This window comes from Athene noctua, chromosome 1 (assembly GCF_965140245.1).
Source record: "Athene noctua chromosome 1, bAthNoc1.hap1.1, whole genome shotgun sequence".
NCBI lineage: Eukaryota > Metazoa > Chordata > Aves > Strigiformes > Strigidae > Athene > Athene noctua.
The window spans coordinates 73841459-73857163 of record NC_134037.1 but is presented as its reverse complement, the minus strand read 5'-3'; the positions used below and the strand labels follow the sequence as shown (position 1 = coordinate 73857163).

Here is a 15705-nt window from a genome sequence, read left to right as displayed (position 1 = left end):
TAACTAGTCTACTTGATGTTTTGCACAGTTCTTGGTTTGGTTTCTTGGGGCTTTTTTAAATTTAAAAAGCTGCAGGAAATAAATTTCTTAAAATCGTAACCATTCCTTGCAGATGTTTAAAAAAAAAAAGTCTTGAATGAGATACAGCTGTGCCCCATGCTCCAAGGGGCCTTAAGCCCATTATATCATGTGATTTAAGGAAAAAAAAAATCCTTATATTTGGCTCTGTATATCAGCCCAACTCTTGATGCTCTTTTTAAAGGATTAAATGACAAGAATACTGGAAAGGGAGGACAAAAGATCAATGTGAACTGTTGAAATTGCATATTAAATGTGTAGTAAATAACTTAACTTTGTGCCACTTCAAATACAGATTTTGAAAATGTGCATGAGCGTGTATCCTGAGAATTTCGTGAAACTCCTGCACAGAGTAATTGCATTGCCAGAATTTCCCTTTCCTCCATATTTGGCATACTAAGACATTTCAGAAATTCATAAGGCCTGTAGAATAGGGTTGAAATCATTGTGTTCCTAGATTAGCTTTTTTCTTAGAAACACTTATGATAACAAAAGACATTCTAAAGCAGTAATTGTTTAAAGTTTGGATTCACAGAGGCTTTGGGAAAACAATTGTGCATATGTTTTTCAGACTTACAAGTATATTCAGTACCTCTTTGAGTATATCTCTAGGAAAGGAAGAGTGAACTTTTGTCCTCTAAGACTTTCATGCTCCGTGTAATTATAATGATTTACGACCCTTTGGAAAATGTGCACTTTGAATGCCAGAGGAAACAGTGGCATCTGCCACAGCATTGAAGTGAACTGTTCTCGCCAATCTGCTGAATGTGAACATGCAGAAGTTGAAAAAATTGCAGGTCCATAGTACCCTATTTGCATATAATGAAAAGTTAGACATGAAATCTGCCGTGGTTGTGGTATAATAATGACAAGTCAAGGAGGCAATCTTTGTACTTCTTTTGCTAGGGTGATTACAGTAAATAGCTTCTTTTTGAGGATATCTGACTAAACAAGTACAAGCCTGAGGCTTTCTGACTTGTACTCCAGGTTTAGTCTATGTAGGGTAAACTTGGGTGTGCCTATGCTGCTTGTATAGGTGGAATCCCTTTCCTGCAAAAAGCACAGGATTATCAAAAAGGCCATTAAATGTCTCCTCGCGGACAGTGTAAACTAGATCTAGTAGCAGAATTGCATTCGATTCAGACATGCACTGCAGTTTTTTGGAACTGTTTCCGTTGCTTTGATCAACACTAGAGGGAGCTGAACACTTAAATTACTGCTTTCCATTAATAAATACTGCAGTGGAATATGGGGAGATTTTTATATTCATCACCCCGTTTTTTTCTACAGCTGCCAAATTGGTATTTAAGCGAAATTACAAATTCTATGTGAAAGCCACCATTTAAATCAATGTCTTGCCAGTTCCATATACAAGTTTTTTTAATAGTAGAAGTTTAGCACAGCAATATCAAGTGATTCTTCAATCATAATGGTAATTTTGTAATGAGTGTGCTTAAAATCTGTTGGGATTTGGATTTATAAAATGGTGAAGTAGTCACAGAGCTGCTAGGAGAATAGATTGGATTATGCCTAGAAAGTGATGTGCAAATTAAGAGCATGCAATAGTGCTCTGGGCATCCATCACTGCCTTCCGCTCCCTGTGCGGTTCCGTAATGACAGCTTAATTACTAAACCACAGAAGTGGGCAAACATTGAAATGAGAAGTTGTGGGCTTTTTCCCTTTACAAGAGTAGCTTAAAAAAGAAAGAAGAGTGGGGCAGGGCAGGCAAAGATCTCCAGAGATTCAGTCTTGCTCTTGAGTCCATGCTGTGCCATGTGTCCTGGAGATACTCTGGTAGCACTCTTCCTTGCTTACCCCGTCCAGCATACTGGCTGCTTGCCAGCAGCCTGCATCCAAGGTTTGACAGGTTTGGAGAGTTCTGAGTCTGATTGATAGAGCACATCTGTATTGCTGCAGGTCAAGTACAAATAACCTGAGCTTGGAGGAGTTGCCCCAGCAGTAATACCAAGGCAATGAAAATGGAAGAGGCTATCTTAAAGTAGAAATAACAGTGTGTGTTCTCCCTGCAAGAGTAGAGGCAAAGTAGTCATTGATTTCCTTTCTTTATAGTTGCAACCACATTTGTAACTCCTGGAGTCTGTAAATGGGAAAAAGTTCCTTCAGCTGTTTCTAAAAGGCTTTTCAAGAGAGAGGACTATGTTTTTATATTACATATGAGCACAGCTCAATGTATTTATAGTGTGACTATTGGCTACCCCCAAATAAAGGTGCCCATTTCTGCAAACACCTCCAAATTGAACAAAACCAAGCAGAAGCTCAGGCAGCTTTGTCATTTAAGTATCCTTTGAACCTGTGTGACTCAAAAGACTAGGCTGAATCTTAGCAAGGCATTGCAGTTCTGTAACACTTTTACAAAAGTAGTTTGGTATGGTTTCTCCTTTTGAAGAACCTCTGAAAGACAAAATATGGTGCATGAATAAATAGACAGGAATTGCAGCAGAGGGCAGTTCTGCTTGCTGAAGAAGTGAAAAGTTGCATCTTTTTGATGTGCTTTTTCTTTAATTCTGTTACTACTCAGGAAGCCTAACTAACCAAATTGAGTGCTTCTGATTTTTTGGTACTTGAAGAAATGGTGGTGAATTAAACATTTTATTCCAGCCAGAGTTTTGCTTAAATGCTTTGTGAGGCAAATCAGTCTTTTTAAAATACCTTAATATTGCTACTTTTTTATAATTTCCACAGTGCTGTAAAGGTATCCATAGTCTGTGAAACTGACCCCGGTTTTTATGAATTAGTGATTTAATGGATGAATGAATTGCTGTGCAGAAGTTGAAATGATTGTTGGGTTTATTTAATTGAAATATTTCATTTTCGTAGAAGGTGATTACTGCTTTGAGCAGTGTTATCTGCTCATGTGGTGATATTTAATAGTATGCCTACCTTTAACAAAATAAACTCCTTAAATTGTATGCATTTGATTGTGTCTTCTGCTACTTATGTTCTTTATAGTGTTAAAAAGCTGTGGTTTAAACAATAACTTCCATCATTTTTAAGTTAGGTCTTTCATGCCATTTTTCTTTACAAATAGTAAGCAGCATTAGAAATTTGAATCTGAGCTAATGGTTCTAGCCATAGTTTAGAGATAAAATGGTATACAGTCCAGCCTCTGTGATAAATATGACTGGTGTTTGCCAGCGGTATTGCTTGTAGTACTTCCTGGTTTAGTTCCATTTGATGTCTCCTGCTATGACAAGAACACTGGATTATATTCCAATCTAAATAGCAATAAAAAACTTGATGTTTATGTAGCATATGTAGTGCTCTGTATTGCAGTCATGTCTCTGAAATCCTCTTCACACTACCTGTTTTACAGTGGTTGGGCTGAATGCAATGCAAAGAAATGTTTGTTGATTTCTGGTAGTCATTCTTGTAGATAGGTTGGGTTCTTGCAAGAGATTTTTACAAATTACAGCTGAATTTTGCATGGTCATTGTTACATTGTATGACTTTCTCTTTGTATTTGCTTGTTGTTTGTAATTGATTTGTGCTGTTTTAAAGAACACAAGACTTTGTCTTATAGCAGAGGTCATCTTGTGAGAAGAGGAAAGCAATCTGTAGCAATGTTTTTGTCTGTATTTTCCCAAAAGAATACTAACTTTCATCTTTATCTGATGTTGCCATGTGAAGGATAATAAAGTAGATAAAATGGGATTTTATGTATTGCAGCTTTACTGGTACACCAGAAGGCCAGGATGGAGCGACTTCAACGAGAACTTGAGATTCAAAAGAAAAAGTTGGATAAACTAAAATCAGAGGTCAATGAAATGGAGAATAATCTAACACGAAGGCGCCTGAAAAGATCGAATTCTGTTTCCCAAATTCCATCAGTAAGTTGAAATGTCTGTAGGCTATAAACCTAAACCACAAGTGTGGCCTGTCACAATAAATTAAAGGAACAGTTGCTTATATATTGACAGTATATTAGTGAGCAGTATAGCTAGAATTAAAGTGGTAAATAGTGTAGTTTAGAGTAAAGGCTAAATATGCCTTATTTAACCCCAGCCTTTAAGTTCGCCAATTGCTTTGTGAAGTGCTGCTTTTAAAGGCAGTCACAAAAGGTTTGATCTGGCAGTCCTTCCAGATGTTCTTAAAGGTGTAATCACTTAATGTTTCAGACTAAAACTTAATACTCATACTGTTTTCCACACAAAGTCTTTTTTGGTCTTCATGCATATACCAATCTCAAAGAAACTGATTAATGCACCAGATTTCAGTGCCGGAAGATCAGCCGTTGATCTGGTGGACCATTGGCTGTGTCCTAACCACAGTCTGGAGTTGTTCATTCAGCTCTGAAGTCTGCGAGAGAAGAATTCAGTGGGTCTGGAAGATTTTTGTAAAACTAGCTGACAATTAAAAGTCATTATAAGGGAAGATCATTTTATCTTCATTTCTGAAATAACTAAATGCTGTCTACCTACGCATGAATGATAACTGATAATAAAATGGGAAAATTTAGTCTAACAGGCAGATTTATTTTTTCAGCTGGAAGAAATGCAACAGTTAAGAAGTTGCAACAGACAGCTGCAGATAGACATAGATTGCCTAACCAAAGAGATTGATCTTTTTCAAGCAAGAGGTACAGTATGTCTAAGTACATCAGCAACTGCAAATGTTAATTTTTTCCTTTCTTCTTTCACTGTCTGCATGTATCAAAAGCATCTGTGTTATAAATGATGGGTATACACACTACTTGCAAAATCATCACATTAGTTTGAATAAAACCATGGAAATAATTGTCTTCTAAGATTGTTGTTTTTGCTGGCTTTATGATTTTCCTAATCCCATGGCCATTCCTATTTCATACTTGGCTAAGAAAGAAACTTGTGATGCCATTTATTTAATAAATGCTGGGGGAAAGATCTGGTTATTTGAGTATCAAAGAAGAGGAAGAAGTTTTCTAAGTGATACAGCCATACATATGTGTCCATCTCTCTCTTCCATCTCTTCTGTTTTGTATTCAGCTGCTCAAATTAGCAAATATGCAGTTGTGACTTCCAGTGTGCTGCTCTCCTTCCACTTCCCTTGCCTTCAGGGACACAGCCTTTGGTCATGAGCTTGAAATTGAGACAGCTGAGCCAATTCAAGAGCTGCCAAAAAGCGGTCCCACTCTCTTCCTGCTTCCCTCTTTTGCCACTTACTGTGCTCTGGCTCTGTGTTAGCTTTTTAGACCCTTTGCAGAGCTGATTCTGCTCACTAGCCAAGCAAAAAATGTTGCATTACTGGAAAAGCTTGCTACAGCTGATCTGAGGGAGAGGCACTGGAAGGGAGAACTGAGACAGTGAGAGGGAAGGGACTAATGCTTTCCACTTTCCACTTTCCACAGCAGCGAGCTGTTAGATCAGTCCTGAGCCATGGAATTACACCTTCAGATGATGTACCTGCAGATAAGGAAAAGGTAGACAGGTGTACTGAATGTAATGCTGCACTAAATAAAATGCTGCATTAAATAGAATATTCAAATCACATGTGATTTTTATATCTGTTACAGTAAATTAGTTAGGAGTTCCTCTAAGTATTATATCTAAGCATATATTATATACTGCGTAATAGATAGCACATCTCTTCCAGTATAGTTACAGTTTAGAAAAAGTATCAGATAAAAGATGCTAATAAAATGCTGTTAAATATTTAAGTGGCAGAAAAAAATATATTTAAGGAGTTCAGTCTGCTGGATTCTCTTTCTAACTTTATATTTTGGGCAATAAGTTTCTTCAGCTGTGTTGTTGACATTACTAATATCTCACTTGGGTCTGTATTGACACCTTGATACAAAAGGTGATAAGTGAATAATAATAGTTTCAGAATTACTGCCAAAAAAACCTGATATGCTTTCCTACCCAAGTTTATTTTTAAAACTGCTGTACTTTCTCTTTTTCTATTATTTTTAGGACCACATTTTAATCCCAGCGCTATTCATAACTTTTACGATAATATTGGATTTCTTGGTCCAGTGCCACCAAAACCCAAAGGTACTGTACTGGTAAAATTTGGATTTAATACTAGTATCTGGTTTGCATCTAACAGCAAGTTCTGTTCTATGAATCTAGTTTAAATGTTGATTATGGAATAATTACTTCAAAAGCATTTTATTTGTATTGGCAGTAAATATGCTTCTATTTGCTCTTGTTTCCTCTTTTTATTCATACATTCAGGAAAGGGAAATATATTAAATGGAGTATGTTTAAAGGTGGATAATATGTTGGGAAGTAGTTTAAAGGAAGCATCCCATCTTTTTTTTAAAAATGAGCATGAGAGACATTGCTTAGGGGTGAAACTCGCTTGGATGTCTTCATTGTTTTACTTGGTGAAGAGTGGATTTATTTACATGTTACAATAACTCAGTTTGGTTACCCTGCCTGGGTACTGTCTACTCCAGAATTTGTATTAACGATTTACATAGAAGCCTCTTCTGACTATTATTATATATAGTTTTAGATAGTTGGAAGAGAAAGGGGATGCTGCCCAATATGGCAGTCAATATTGCGGAATTTCTTGGTCTTGAACATTCTGCTTATCATTAAGTTTCATACGTTACTTTTTTTTTTTGCCCTAACATGATGTTGAACAAAACTGAATAATTACCTCTTGTGTGTTACATAAAACAGAGAATGAAATTAACTTGTTTGCAACAGCATCATACTATGGCCTATAGGCAGATGACCAAATGATATAGATAATCCACTAATGTTTCTGTGCAGTCTTTCTGTCATCCAGATATTTGTAACTCTTCCAAACTGATAGTGTTCTTTATGCTTTATAAGGTTCTTTTGTCCTTCATTATCCAAGCTGTTAGTGAAAATACCACATAAAGTTAAATCCATATGCAGTCCTATTAGACACATTTTAAAGCTGAGCCATGAAGAATTTATCAGAAGTTCTGTTGATTACATAGTTCCCTTTACAGTTAATAAAAACTAACATATCAAAGAAGAAAATTAATTTTCTGTGACTGGTTGTTGACATTTGCATTGACTCATCTTCTAGAAACTCAGAAATTCAAGTGTTTAATAATTTGAAACAACCTATCTTGAAAATGCAAATTTAACCCTGAACTGGTTCATAAACCTCTGAAGTCCATCTTACCCTTCTTCCTTGCTTTCTTTTTAAAGAAGTATCACTACTGTATCTAAGTCCTTCATTAATTTTAAGTTTCAGTTTGACTACGATGTTGACTGTAACTTAAACCAGAATTACCACTGTTCACAAAAATTAAAAATAGATCTGTTTGCAGTTGTGATCAATAGCATTGTGCTTCCCGAAGCTCTCACTGTCATGTTGCAATTGGCTAGTTACTAACAAGATGTTCTCCCGTTGAGATCATTGGCTAAAAGACTTTGCAGTTGCCTAAACCAGGAACCCTTAACTTGAGAAGTCACTCTTCATCTTTTTCACCTCTCTTTGCTTTTCATCTTTTCTCTTTTAAAATAGTTGAAGATTGTTGTCTAACACATGCAAAAGAATGCACTTGTATCCTGGGGAGGATTACTCTGTAGAATGTCAGAGCTAGGCATTGACTTTTCTTTGGCGTATCTGACTGCTTGTGTGGTTTGAAGAAGAACTGCTCACATACATTCATTCTAGAGTCAAAATGTTAAATATGTCAAAAGGTTACAGAGCACTTACTTCTTTGTTATAATGAATTTTAGACTGCTCCACAGACCTCAGACTTCTAAATCTTGTGCATGTTTCCTGTGCTGATTAATTTCTAAATTTTCTTTCTTTTCACGCAACAGCTTTGAACTGAGACCAGAAGGAAAGAAAGCAGAGTGAGGGGATGGGAAACTTGCTTTTTATAGTTTCACCTTGTGCCATTTGGCTGACTTACAATCAAGCTGTAGTCAAGGGGGTGGTAAAAAGCTGCCTCTGTCACTTTTAACTGTGCTGTTCTCAGAGGAACAAGATAGTTCTCAGTTACTGAAAAAAATCATCTCAAAATTCTTTCCATGCTGTTCTTGGTTAGTAACTGCTTATCTTATCTCTTTCATGTCACAGATCAGAGGTCCATTGTGAAAACACCAAAGACTGTTCCAGACACAGATGAAGATGAGGGAGCTCAGTGGAGTTGTACTGCCTGTACTTTTTTAAATCATCCGGCCTTAAATCGCTGTGAACAGTGTGAAATGCCCAGACATTTCTGAGCCAACAGGCCTATTACCTTTTGTAAAACCATAGCGAACGTACAAGGAACTATCCAGTCACTGGGGGGGGGTGAAAAAAGCATTTATGCGTAGGATTTTGTAAAATTGAAGGTGTGACGAGATGGTATTTTGCTAATGTTAAATGTCAGCCAACAGAGCTAGTAATACCTCAATGTTGTGTCACAGGCAGTTGAACTTGATCGGCTGAAAGGTAATCTGCTGAAAGACTCAGTTGCCAGCTGCCTAAACCATGTACAGTATTACCAGTATCCCAGTAACACACCATGTTCAGTGCCTGGGTGTTGCCCATCCTCTTCTCTGCCCCGATGTCACTACTGAATTTTGACAGGGGAAAGGAATAGAGTGCTAGCATTTTTGTTTTCAGAGCTTTCAGTGAAACACTACATGCACAGAGGAGATCTAAAAGGAACAAGGTTTACCTGTTTAAACTGTTTGCTGCCACATAGTGCCTTCGATAAAGGGAAGAACTTCACAAATCAGTGGTACTCTTTGCCTTGTCTTCCCTGAAAACATCTCTGTGAAGCCAGAAATCAGTACAATCACATCTAAAGATGAAAAGGAAAAACTGCATGCGTTGTCTGTACAATACACACAGTGAAATACCCCAAAGCTTTTCCTACTGTACATAGCTCTAGAGCCTGCTTTAAGTGATTTCTTTTCTTCACCTTTATTATTTTCTTGTACTTCTGTATGTATAGTGTAATAGTCTTTTTGTTAACTTTCTTTTTTTCCCTTTAAGTGATTAAGCACGATCATGTCCCTTTTTTTAAGCTTTTATCTGAGAGAAGCAATGCCTTAAAATAAGAGCATTAATAAGAAACTATGCACAAAATAGCTTTCCTCTGATCGTTCTGTACATTGCTCTTGTAAATGCTGATGATCTGTGAAGACCTGCAGATGCAGCGTGGTAAAAATGCAGGAAAAGTTGGAAGAGTTATGCATATAGTTCACTCTGTACACTGAGTTTTACGGTGGGTGACACAAGGTAGCATTTTGTCTGGCGTGAGGAAACTATACTAAGAAACTTTCAACCCACCAACAGATCAGCATCCGATTTAAGCTTGCTTCATCTGCTGGGTATCTTGCAGACTCCTGAAGAGAGATTCATTGGGGAAGTACATACAGTGCCAAAATCAACAGCAGCAGCATCGTACAGCTTTGTTCAAGGACTTTAAATGCTTTCCTGTTTTGGCAGCCAGTTTCTAAACCTGACTTTGTGGTGAAGTCTCATATTTATAGAAAACAAGGATAGCAGTATTTAGGACAACTGAAATAAAGGCTGGAAAAGAGAAATCAAACAGACTTGAACACTGAAGCAACCTCAAGCATCTCTTTATTTTGATTATCTATTTTTTTTAAGGAAAATATTCACATGATCAGGGATGTATGTAACCGAGATCAAGAAAATGGAATTCCAGTACAGTATGCATGAAAGACGGCACGCAAAGAATAATGTAGCAGCACTTAGTGTGAGGCTGGAGGGAGTGCTAACAATGTAGCAAGAGACAAAGTAGACTGTCACCCACTGTAAACATTTGCCAGTGGACACTTTTATTAGGAGTTTTACAAGTGATCTATGTGAATGCACAGAGGCCTTTGTTTTGAAGGCTTTGCATTTTTTTATGTGGGAAGAAAATGCCAATCCCAGGTAATTAGGCAGTAGACCCAAAGCACTTGCATTCAATGCATTTTGTTTATAAAATGAGGCCTTGTTTTTCAGCTTCATCTGCAGTTCTATGTGAAGATTGACAAATCAGTTTTTACCTGTTTATTAATAAAACCTAATTTGGATATCTTGAGTTGATGGTTTTGTGATTTAGCTGGGTAAACTGCCTTTGTAACAGATAAGTTATTTATAAAAATTAAAAAAAAAAATTATATTCTAACGTTTGGTTTTGTGATTTGTTTGCTTTTCCCATGCTGTGGAGCAACAGAATACTCAACGGAATGATAAGCATTAACAGTATTAAAAGTAGGCTGATTTCTTATGACCGGAGATTTTATGTAAACCTTCGTTTTGTGAATCTTGTGTCTTTCCTCCCATGCATTATTCTGTTTAATTCAGTAAGGATAAGGAATGTATTCCATGAAGTTGCGCTGACAAAATTGTGTCCTGAGCAAAGAACCATTCACTTATTCATAAAGTAATAAGCTAAACACAAGCCCCATTTACATCATGCTTTAAGGGTTTATGATTTTAAAATATTTTTCTAGTTCAGAATGGGCAGCCACTTTGCCCAAGGTAATAATGATGTACTTTGTGTACTGTTAATATAAGCACAGTTTAAGGATTACTATGATTAAACTGTATTTTGGTGCTATGTATATTACGGTGCTGAGATGTGGAGTGTTCCTGGACATGTCTTTCCCACTTGGACCCTGTCTAGACAGACATTTGGTGCATGGAGTTGGGCTTTCCTGAGACAGTGATGCCATGTGAAAGCCCTTCAGGAGACGTCTATAAACAGATTAACTACAGATCTAGCAAAAAACATTCCTTAACGCAGATTGATCAACTGGAATGCCTTAATCTGCTTATGAAAAATAGTGTTTGGAGTGAGGAGGGCAGCTGTGTTTAAAAAGCAAACAACAAACTCCAGTCAGCTGTGGGGTGGAAAAAGCATATTTTTGGGGAAATAGGTAAAATGGAAATCTGCTCATCCTATTAAATGTGTAATTGATCTTTTCCCTGTGTTAATTTGAATGTTTGTTTTCTGAAGGGAAAAAAAAAAGAATATTTACATCCCAGCTCCAGCTAGCTGTGCAGAGCCATCAACACATTACTATGAAAATGTACCAGGCAGTATTTTCAATAACTGATCCTGGAATAGTGGGACAAGAGAATTGACATTTCCAGTGTTGTCTGTTCCACAGACTTTTACCTTCATGGGTTTTATGTTTTTCCTGTATTTCAGGATGTGTATCATAAGCTCTTTCTTCAAGTTGATACCAGTATATTGGTGTATCACTATTGTATGTTTTTAAAGGGTGAGTTTTTAAGGGTTTAAATTTTGAAGGATGAAATAGAACTAGATTTCACTACTGAAGTTTTATCTTCTGTGAGGAAAAAGAAAACTATAAAAAATGAAACATTTGCACTAAGGTTAACATTTGTATTGTGAACATCAGTAGTTTATCTTGGATGCTGATTTATGACTTTACATTTCTTGTACTGCCTTTGTCAGGGTTCTCTGTAGGAAAAACAGATTATTTCACTCTTTAGAAGTACACTTCTTTTAGAGATGCTCCTGTTTTATTTTTTGTGAATATGTGAAATATTTATCATTTGGTCAAGCTTCAGAACTGGGATAACTTTAGAAGTGCAGAGTGAAACTGAGACAAAGAGCTGCTAACCAGGCTTCTGTGTCATGTCAGCTCTGTGGAACTGACTTCAGTTCACATTGCTAGCTTTCTAAACAAATTAGAAAAACGTTTGTCTTCTGCAGTTTCCAGTCAGTAGAGCTGTTCTGTTGCCCAGGAGTATGGTTGTGTGTGGCACCCCTGAAATTCAGATTAATTTTGAGATTTGATATCTTCAGTCTCAAGCTAATGGTAGATCTGTTTTAAAACTGCATGGTCAGTATTTGTGCCTGTGTATGTGTTTTATTTGTGTGAGCTTAATCAGTTTTATGATCTTGAAATGTCTACCTTCAGTGTATTTTGTAGATGCCCAGGGAGAATACATTTTTCATTGTAAGGTAAGTATCCTTATTAGTGCTGCATTTCTTCAGTCAAATAACTCTTAGATGTATATTTGGAGCCTGGACACAAATTAAAGGAAGACTTGATTAAAGATGCAGAACAAGCATTTTTTTTAAAAAAAGAGGCAAATTATTGAAATGTGGTAGTATTTTCAGTACTACTTCAGTATTTGCTATAAAACTGGCAGAAATTTTTCAATACGGTTAATTAACAGCATCTATAGTGTAGATTGTGAAGCCATGGCAACTCTTACTAATACTTAGTTCTAAGTTCAGCAGGGAAATGCTTTTGACTTACAAGGATTTTTTTAACAAATACGAGAAGTTGAACAGAAAATACAAATTAGCTTTACATTTTTGATTCTTTTTCTTGGTATGGAGTAGAATTATTAGTGTGTGCCTTTTTCAAGCCTGACTGCTTGAATAGCTCCTTTATTGTTAAGTTTGAGGAACAGTCTTTAATTTTTCATGTAGTAAAAAATGCCTTGTGAGGTGCTTATGTTGTGTAAACCGAAAAATTGCTGGAGGGTGACAGAACAGGAATGAGTTAGTATGAATGTTTGAAAGCTTCAGGCTCCATTGCGAGCTACAGGAACACTTGGGAATGGTGATGAACACTGATGCAATCATACTAAATTTGGACATTTTTTCTTTTTGGTACCATTATCTATGGTTTTTATTTGAGCAGTTCTCTATCAGTAATATGCTTGCTTCTACAGTAGTTTCTCAAATATCTTCAGAAGCAGCACTGGTAGAACTCACAGAAGTGCTTGCTTCAAGTCAGACTTCAGACATGTGAATCCCCAGCAGTGTAAGTGGATATAATTGATTTCATTAAGTATGCAGATATTCTTAATATTTAACCAAACTGTAACAATCTCTGGCCAGTGCAACGCTGCTCCAGGCATGAGTTCAGATGACTGTTTTTCCCAGTGTCCCAGTCTTTTAATTGATTTAAGTTGCAGATATCTACCTGTAGTTACAGAGGACTTAGAGCCAAAATCATTGTCTATGTGACTTGAAACTGCCTATTTTATTTGCAAGTTTATTTAAAATAATAAAACACTATCATATTGCATGTGAATGCAGATTTTGAAGGAGAATAGTAATATAGCAATTTGGGTACTAAAATGATCAATTTGAGATGCTTGTATAAACCTAATTCCATTTTTTATGGATGTGCATTGTGTTACAGCTTTAAATTCTGTGATTGCCTGCCACTTTTTCCACACCATTTATAGGAACACAGTGCCAATACAGTTTTGATGTAGTCGATTTGATAACAGTTGAATGAAAGAAATTTATATTGAACATTTTTAATGTAATTTCTGTTGCAAGTGATTGAGATGCAGAGTTAAGAAATACAGTGATGGAGACATAGAGGAAATGGACTAAGGAATGCTCTGTCTGTTGTTCTTCGTATGCAGTTGCTTTTCTTGCAACCCACTATAACATGCAGACTAAAATGTGGCAGACAGAAGGCCTGAAAGCTGAAAAGACTGTAAGTGTTAGAGTTGGGAACATGGAATATAACATCCATAGCATGCTTGGCCATGAAGACTCATCACGTGCTTGGTCTGTGGTACCTCAAGAGTCTGTTGGTACAAGTAAATGCATTTATCACATCATGTAGCCAGTCATCAGGGATGATTCTGTGGGTTTGTGGTGGTTAATTGAGTTGGTTGGCGTGTTATGTTCCTGGGTACGATGGTCAGATGTTTCTATCCCACAATTTCTTTGCAGGCTTGTACAATACAGTGCTAAGTAAGGTTAGGGAACAGCAGTATCAGGGTATTCAATTTACATGCATTTGACAGGAGAGGATGGCTGACTTGTCAGGCTTGCTTCAGAGGCAGCGGGAGGTGCAGTCTGTGTAGGAGGTACCCAAAACCAGTTCAACACAAAACTCCTTTCCCCTTACACAAGAGAAATGCAGATGTACCACTGCATATTGGCTCACGTGACAGCCACGTCTCCGTCGTGTGCCAGGGTCTCCTGCTTTGGTGCGTTTGGTTACATGCCAAGGAAGGGTTCACAAGGCCCTTCTAAGTAAAGGACAGTGGGAAGTGAGTCCCCAGAGTGCCTCATCTGGCTGGTACGCAGCTGCTTACCCGCTTCTGACGGCAATAACTGGCACAGTTACGAAGAGGCAGTCATGAGGTGTCTTTTCTGTCTGCAGGAATCATTTTTTGGTAGCTAAAGTCTATAGATTAAAATTGCTGTCATAGAGAGAGGATGTTGGATGCTGTCACTGGGCATCCAACTTGGAAGTCTGAATGTGGTCACAGACTTGTTTGGTGGTTTGGAGAAAGTTACCCAGGTCCTTGTCTGTCTGTTCCACAGCAGCAACATGACCTTCCTCATTTTTGCAGTGTTTCTTGTGCAACTCTCCTGTGATTGGGAAAGCATTTGGAGGTGCTTACCTCTTTGCATGTCTTCTATCCATGTTCCTGCTTTTCAAGAAGCGGAGCTGTGTACTAGAGGTTCATACTGTGCCAGTGCAACTAAGCTGCTGCTGCTGTACTTAAGTTTAAAAAATAAAAAAAAAAAAAAAAGACATCATAACTCTTGGCTTTATAAACCCTTCCTCACTCTTGGCACAGCTGCCCTGTACATGAGAATGTCATCTCACTTTTCTTTTTTGAGCTGGAGGACATGACAAAAGCTTTCCCTCCTTAATAATGATTACTAATGTGGGTTGTTTTTTTTTTTTCTGCTGAGCTTGATACTTTTAAAATTGCTTAGATTTTTTGAACCCCTAAGGAGACCAGGTGCTGTGCTGCCTGGCCAGTGTTCTTCCCCTGAGAGCTTCACTTCTGGCCCTGGGACTGGACTACATGAAATGGAACAGCCAGCTAGCAAGGCTGAGGCTAAATTTCCTTTTGTTAATGGACCCTACAGCTGCCCCAGTGGATCTCACCAGGGAGTGCTTTTCTGCCAGCCCTGCAACCCTGGCCATCAAGCTCCACCCTCCAAACTTATCAGTAGTTCTGTTCTGAAAAACAGACTTCACCATTTTTCAAGGCAGCTGTGATGTGTTCCAGTTCTCAGTGCTTCCTGAAGCACTGGTTAGAGTCAGGTGATGGAGGGAAATACTTTATTATTCACATGATTTACAACTGCACCCAAATCAACAGGCATAGCTGTGCTCAGAAGCTTCCCACTTTGAGAGGCCAGCTGTGTTCAAAATGGATATAAGTAATATTCAAAGGTATGTCTTATGTAGCTTTGAAAAGTATATCATCCATCTCCTGTTCTATTGCTTCATGTTGGTTTTCATTTTCTTTCACTTATTTGATACTCTCCTATCTTCTCATCCTATTCTTTTCTGGGACCAATGCCTATGTCCTGATACTGGGATTGAACCTGTTAATTTTTTGATTGCATACAGCAGTTTAGTTCAAGACATGAATCAGCATCTAGACCTAGCTTGAACGTGTCTGTCACCCCATGGCAACTGTGCTTTTCTCTTGGTTTTTAAAACACTTTTATTAGTTCTGCTGCCCCAGAAGGTGATTGGCTGCTATGTGGTGATTTCAACTCAATATCTTTTAATTTCATGTGTGAAATTCATGAGGTTTTAAGACTAAATGCATTAAGAATGATTCAGAGCAGAGATTGCATCACACACACACACCCTACCCCCCTACTCCAGGAAGCAGCCTTATTACTAGTTTACAGGGTTGGGCTCCGTGATGCTCCCATTCCTGGTGCAGCTGTTAACAAGCTCTGAATCCTGTGTTCT

General features: G+C 37.6%; 1 protein-coding gene across 3 annotated transcripts in view; it reads left to right on the top strand.

The window, feature by feature from the left end:
• Nucleotides 1–10139, top strand: part of TAB2 (TGF-beta activated kinase 1 (MAP3K7) binding protein 2) — an 82520-nt gene extending 72381 nt beyond the window's left edge. For all 3 annotated transcript variants that reach the window (XM_074896583.1, XM_074896584.1, XM_074896582.1), the window contains exons 4-7: nucleotides 3767–3927; nucleotides 4583–4676; nucleotides 5989–6069; nucleotides 8093–10139. In XM_074896583.1, the coding sequence (XP_074752684.1) occupies nucleotides 3767–3927; nucleotides 4583–4676; nucleotides 5989–6069; nucleotides 8093–8238 (482 nt within the window). In that variant the 3' untranslated portion in view covers nucleotides 8239–10139. The remainder of the gene's footprint in view (nucleotides 1–3766; nucleotides 3928–4582; nucleotides 4677–5988; nucleotides 6070–8092) is intronic.
• Nucleotides 10140–15705: the final 5566 nt, after the last annotated feature.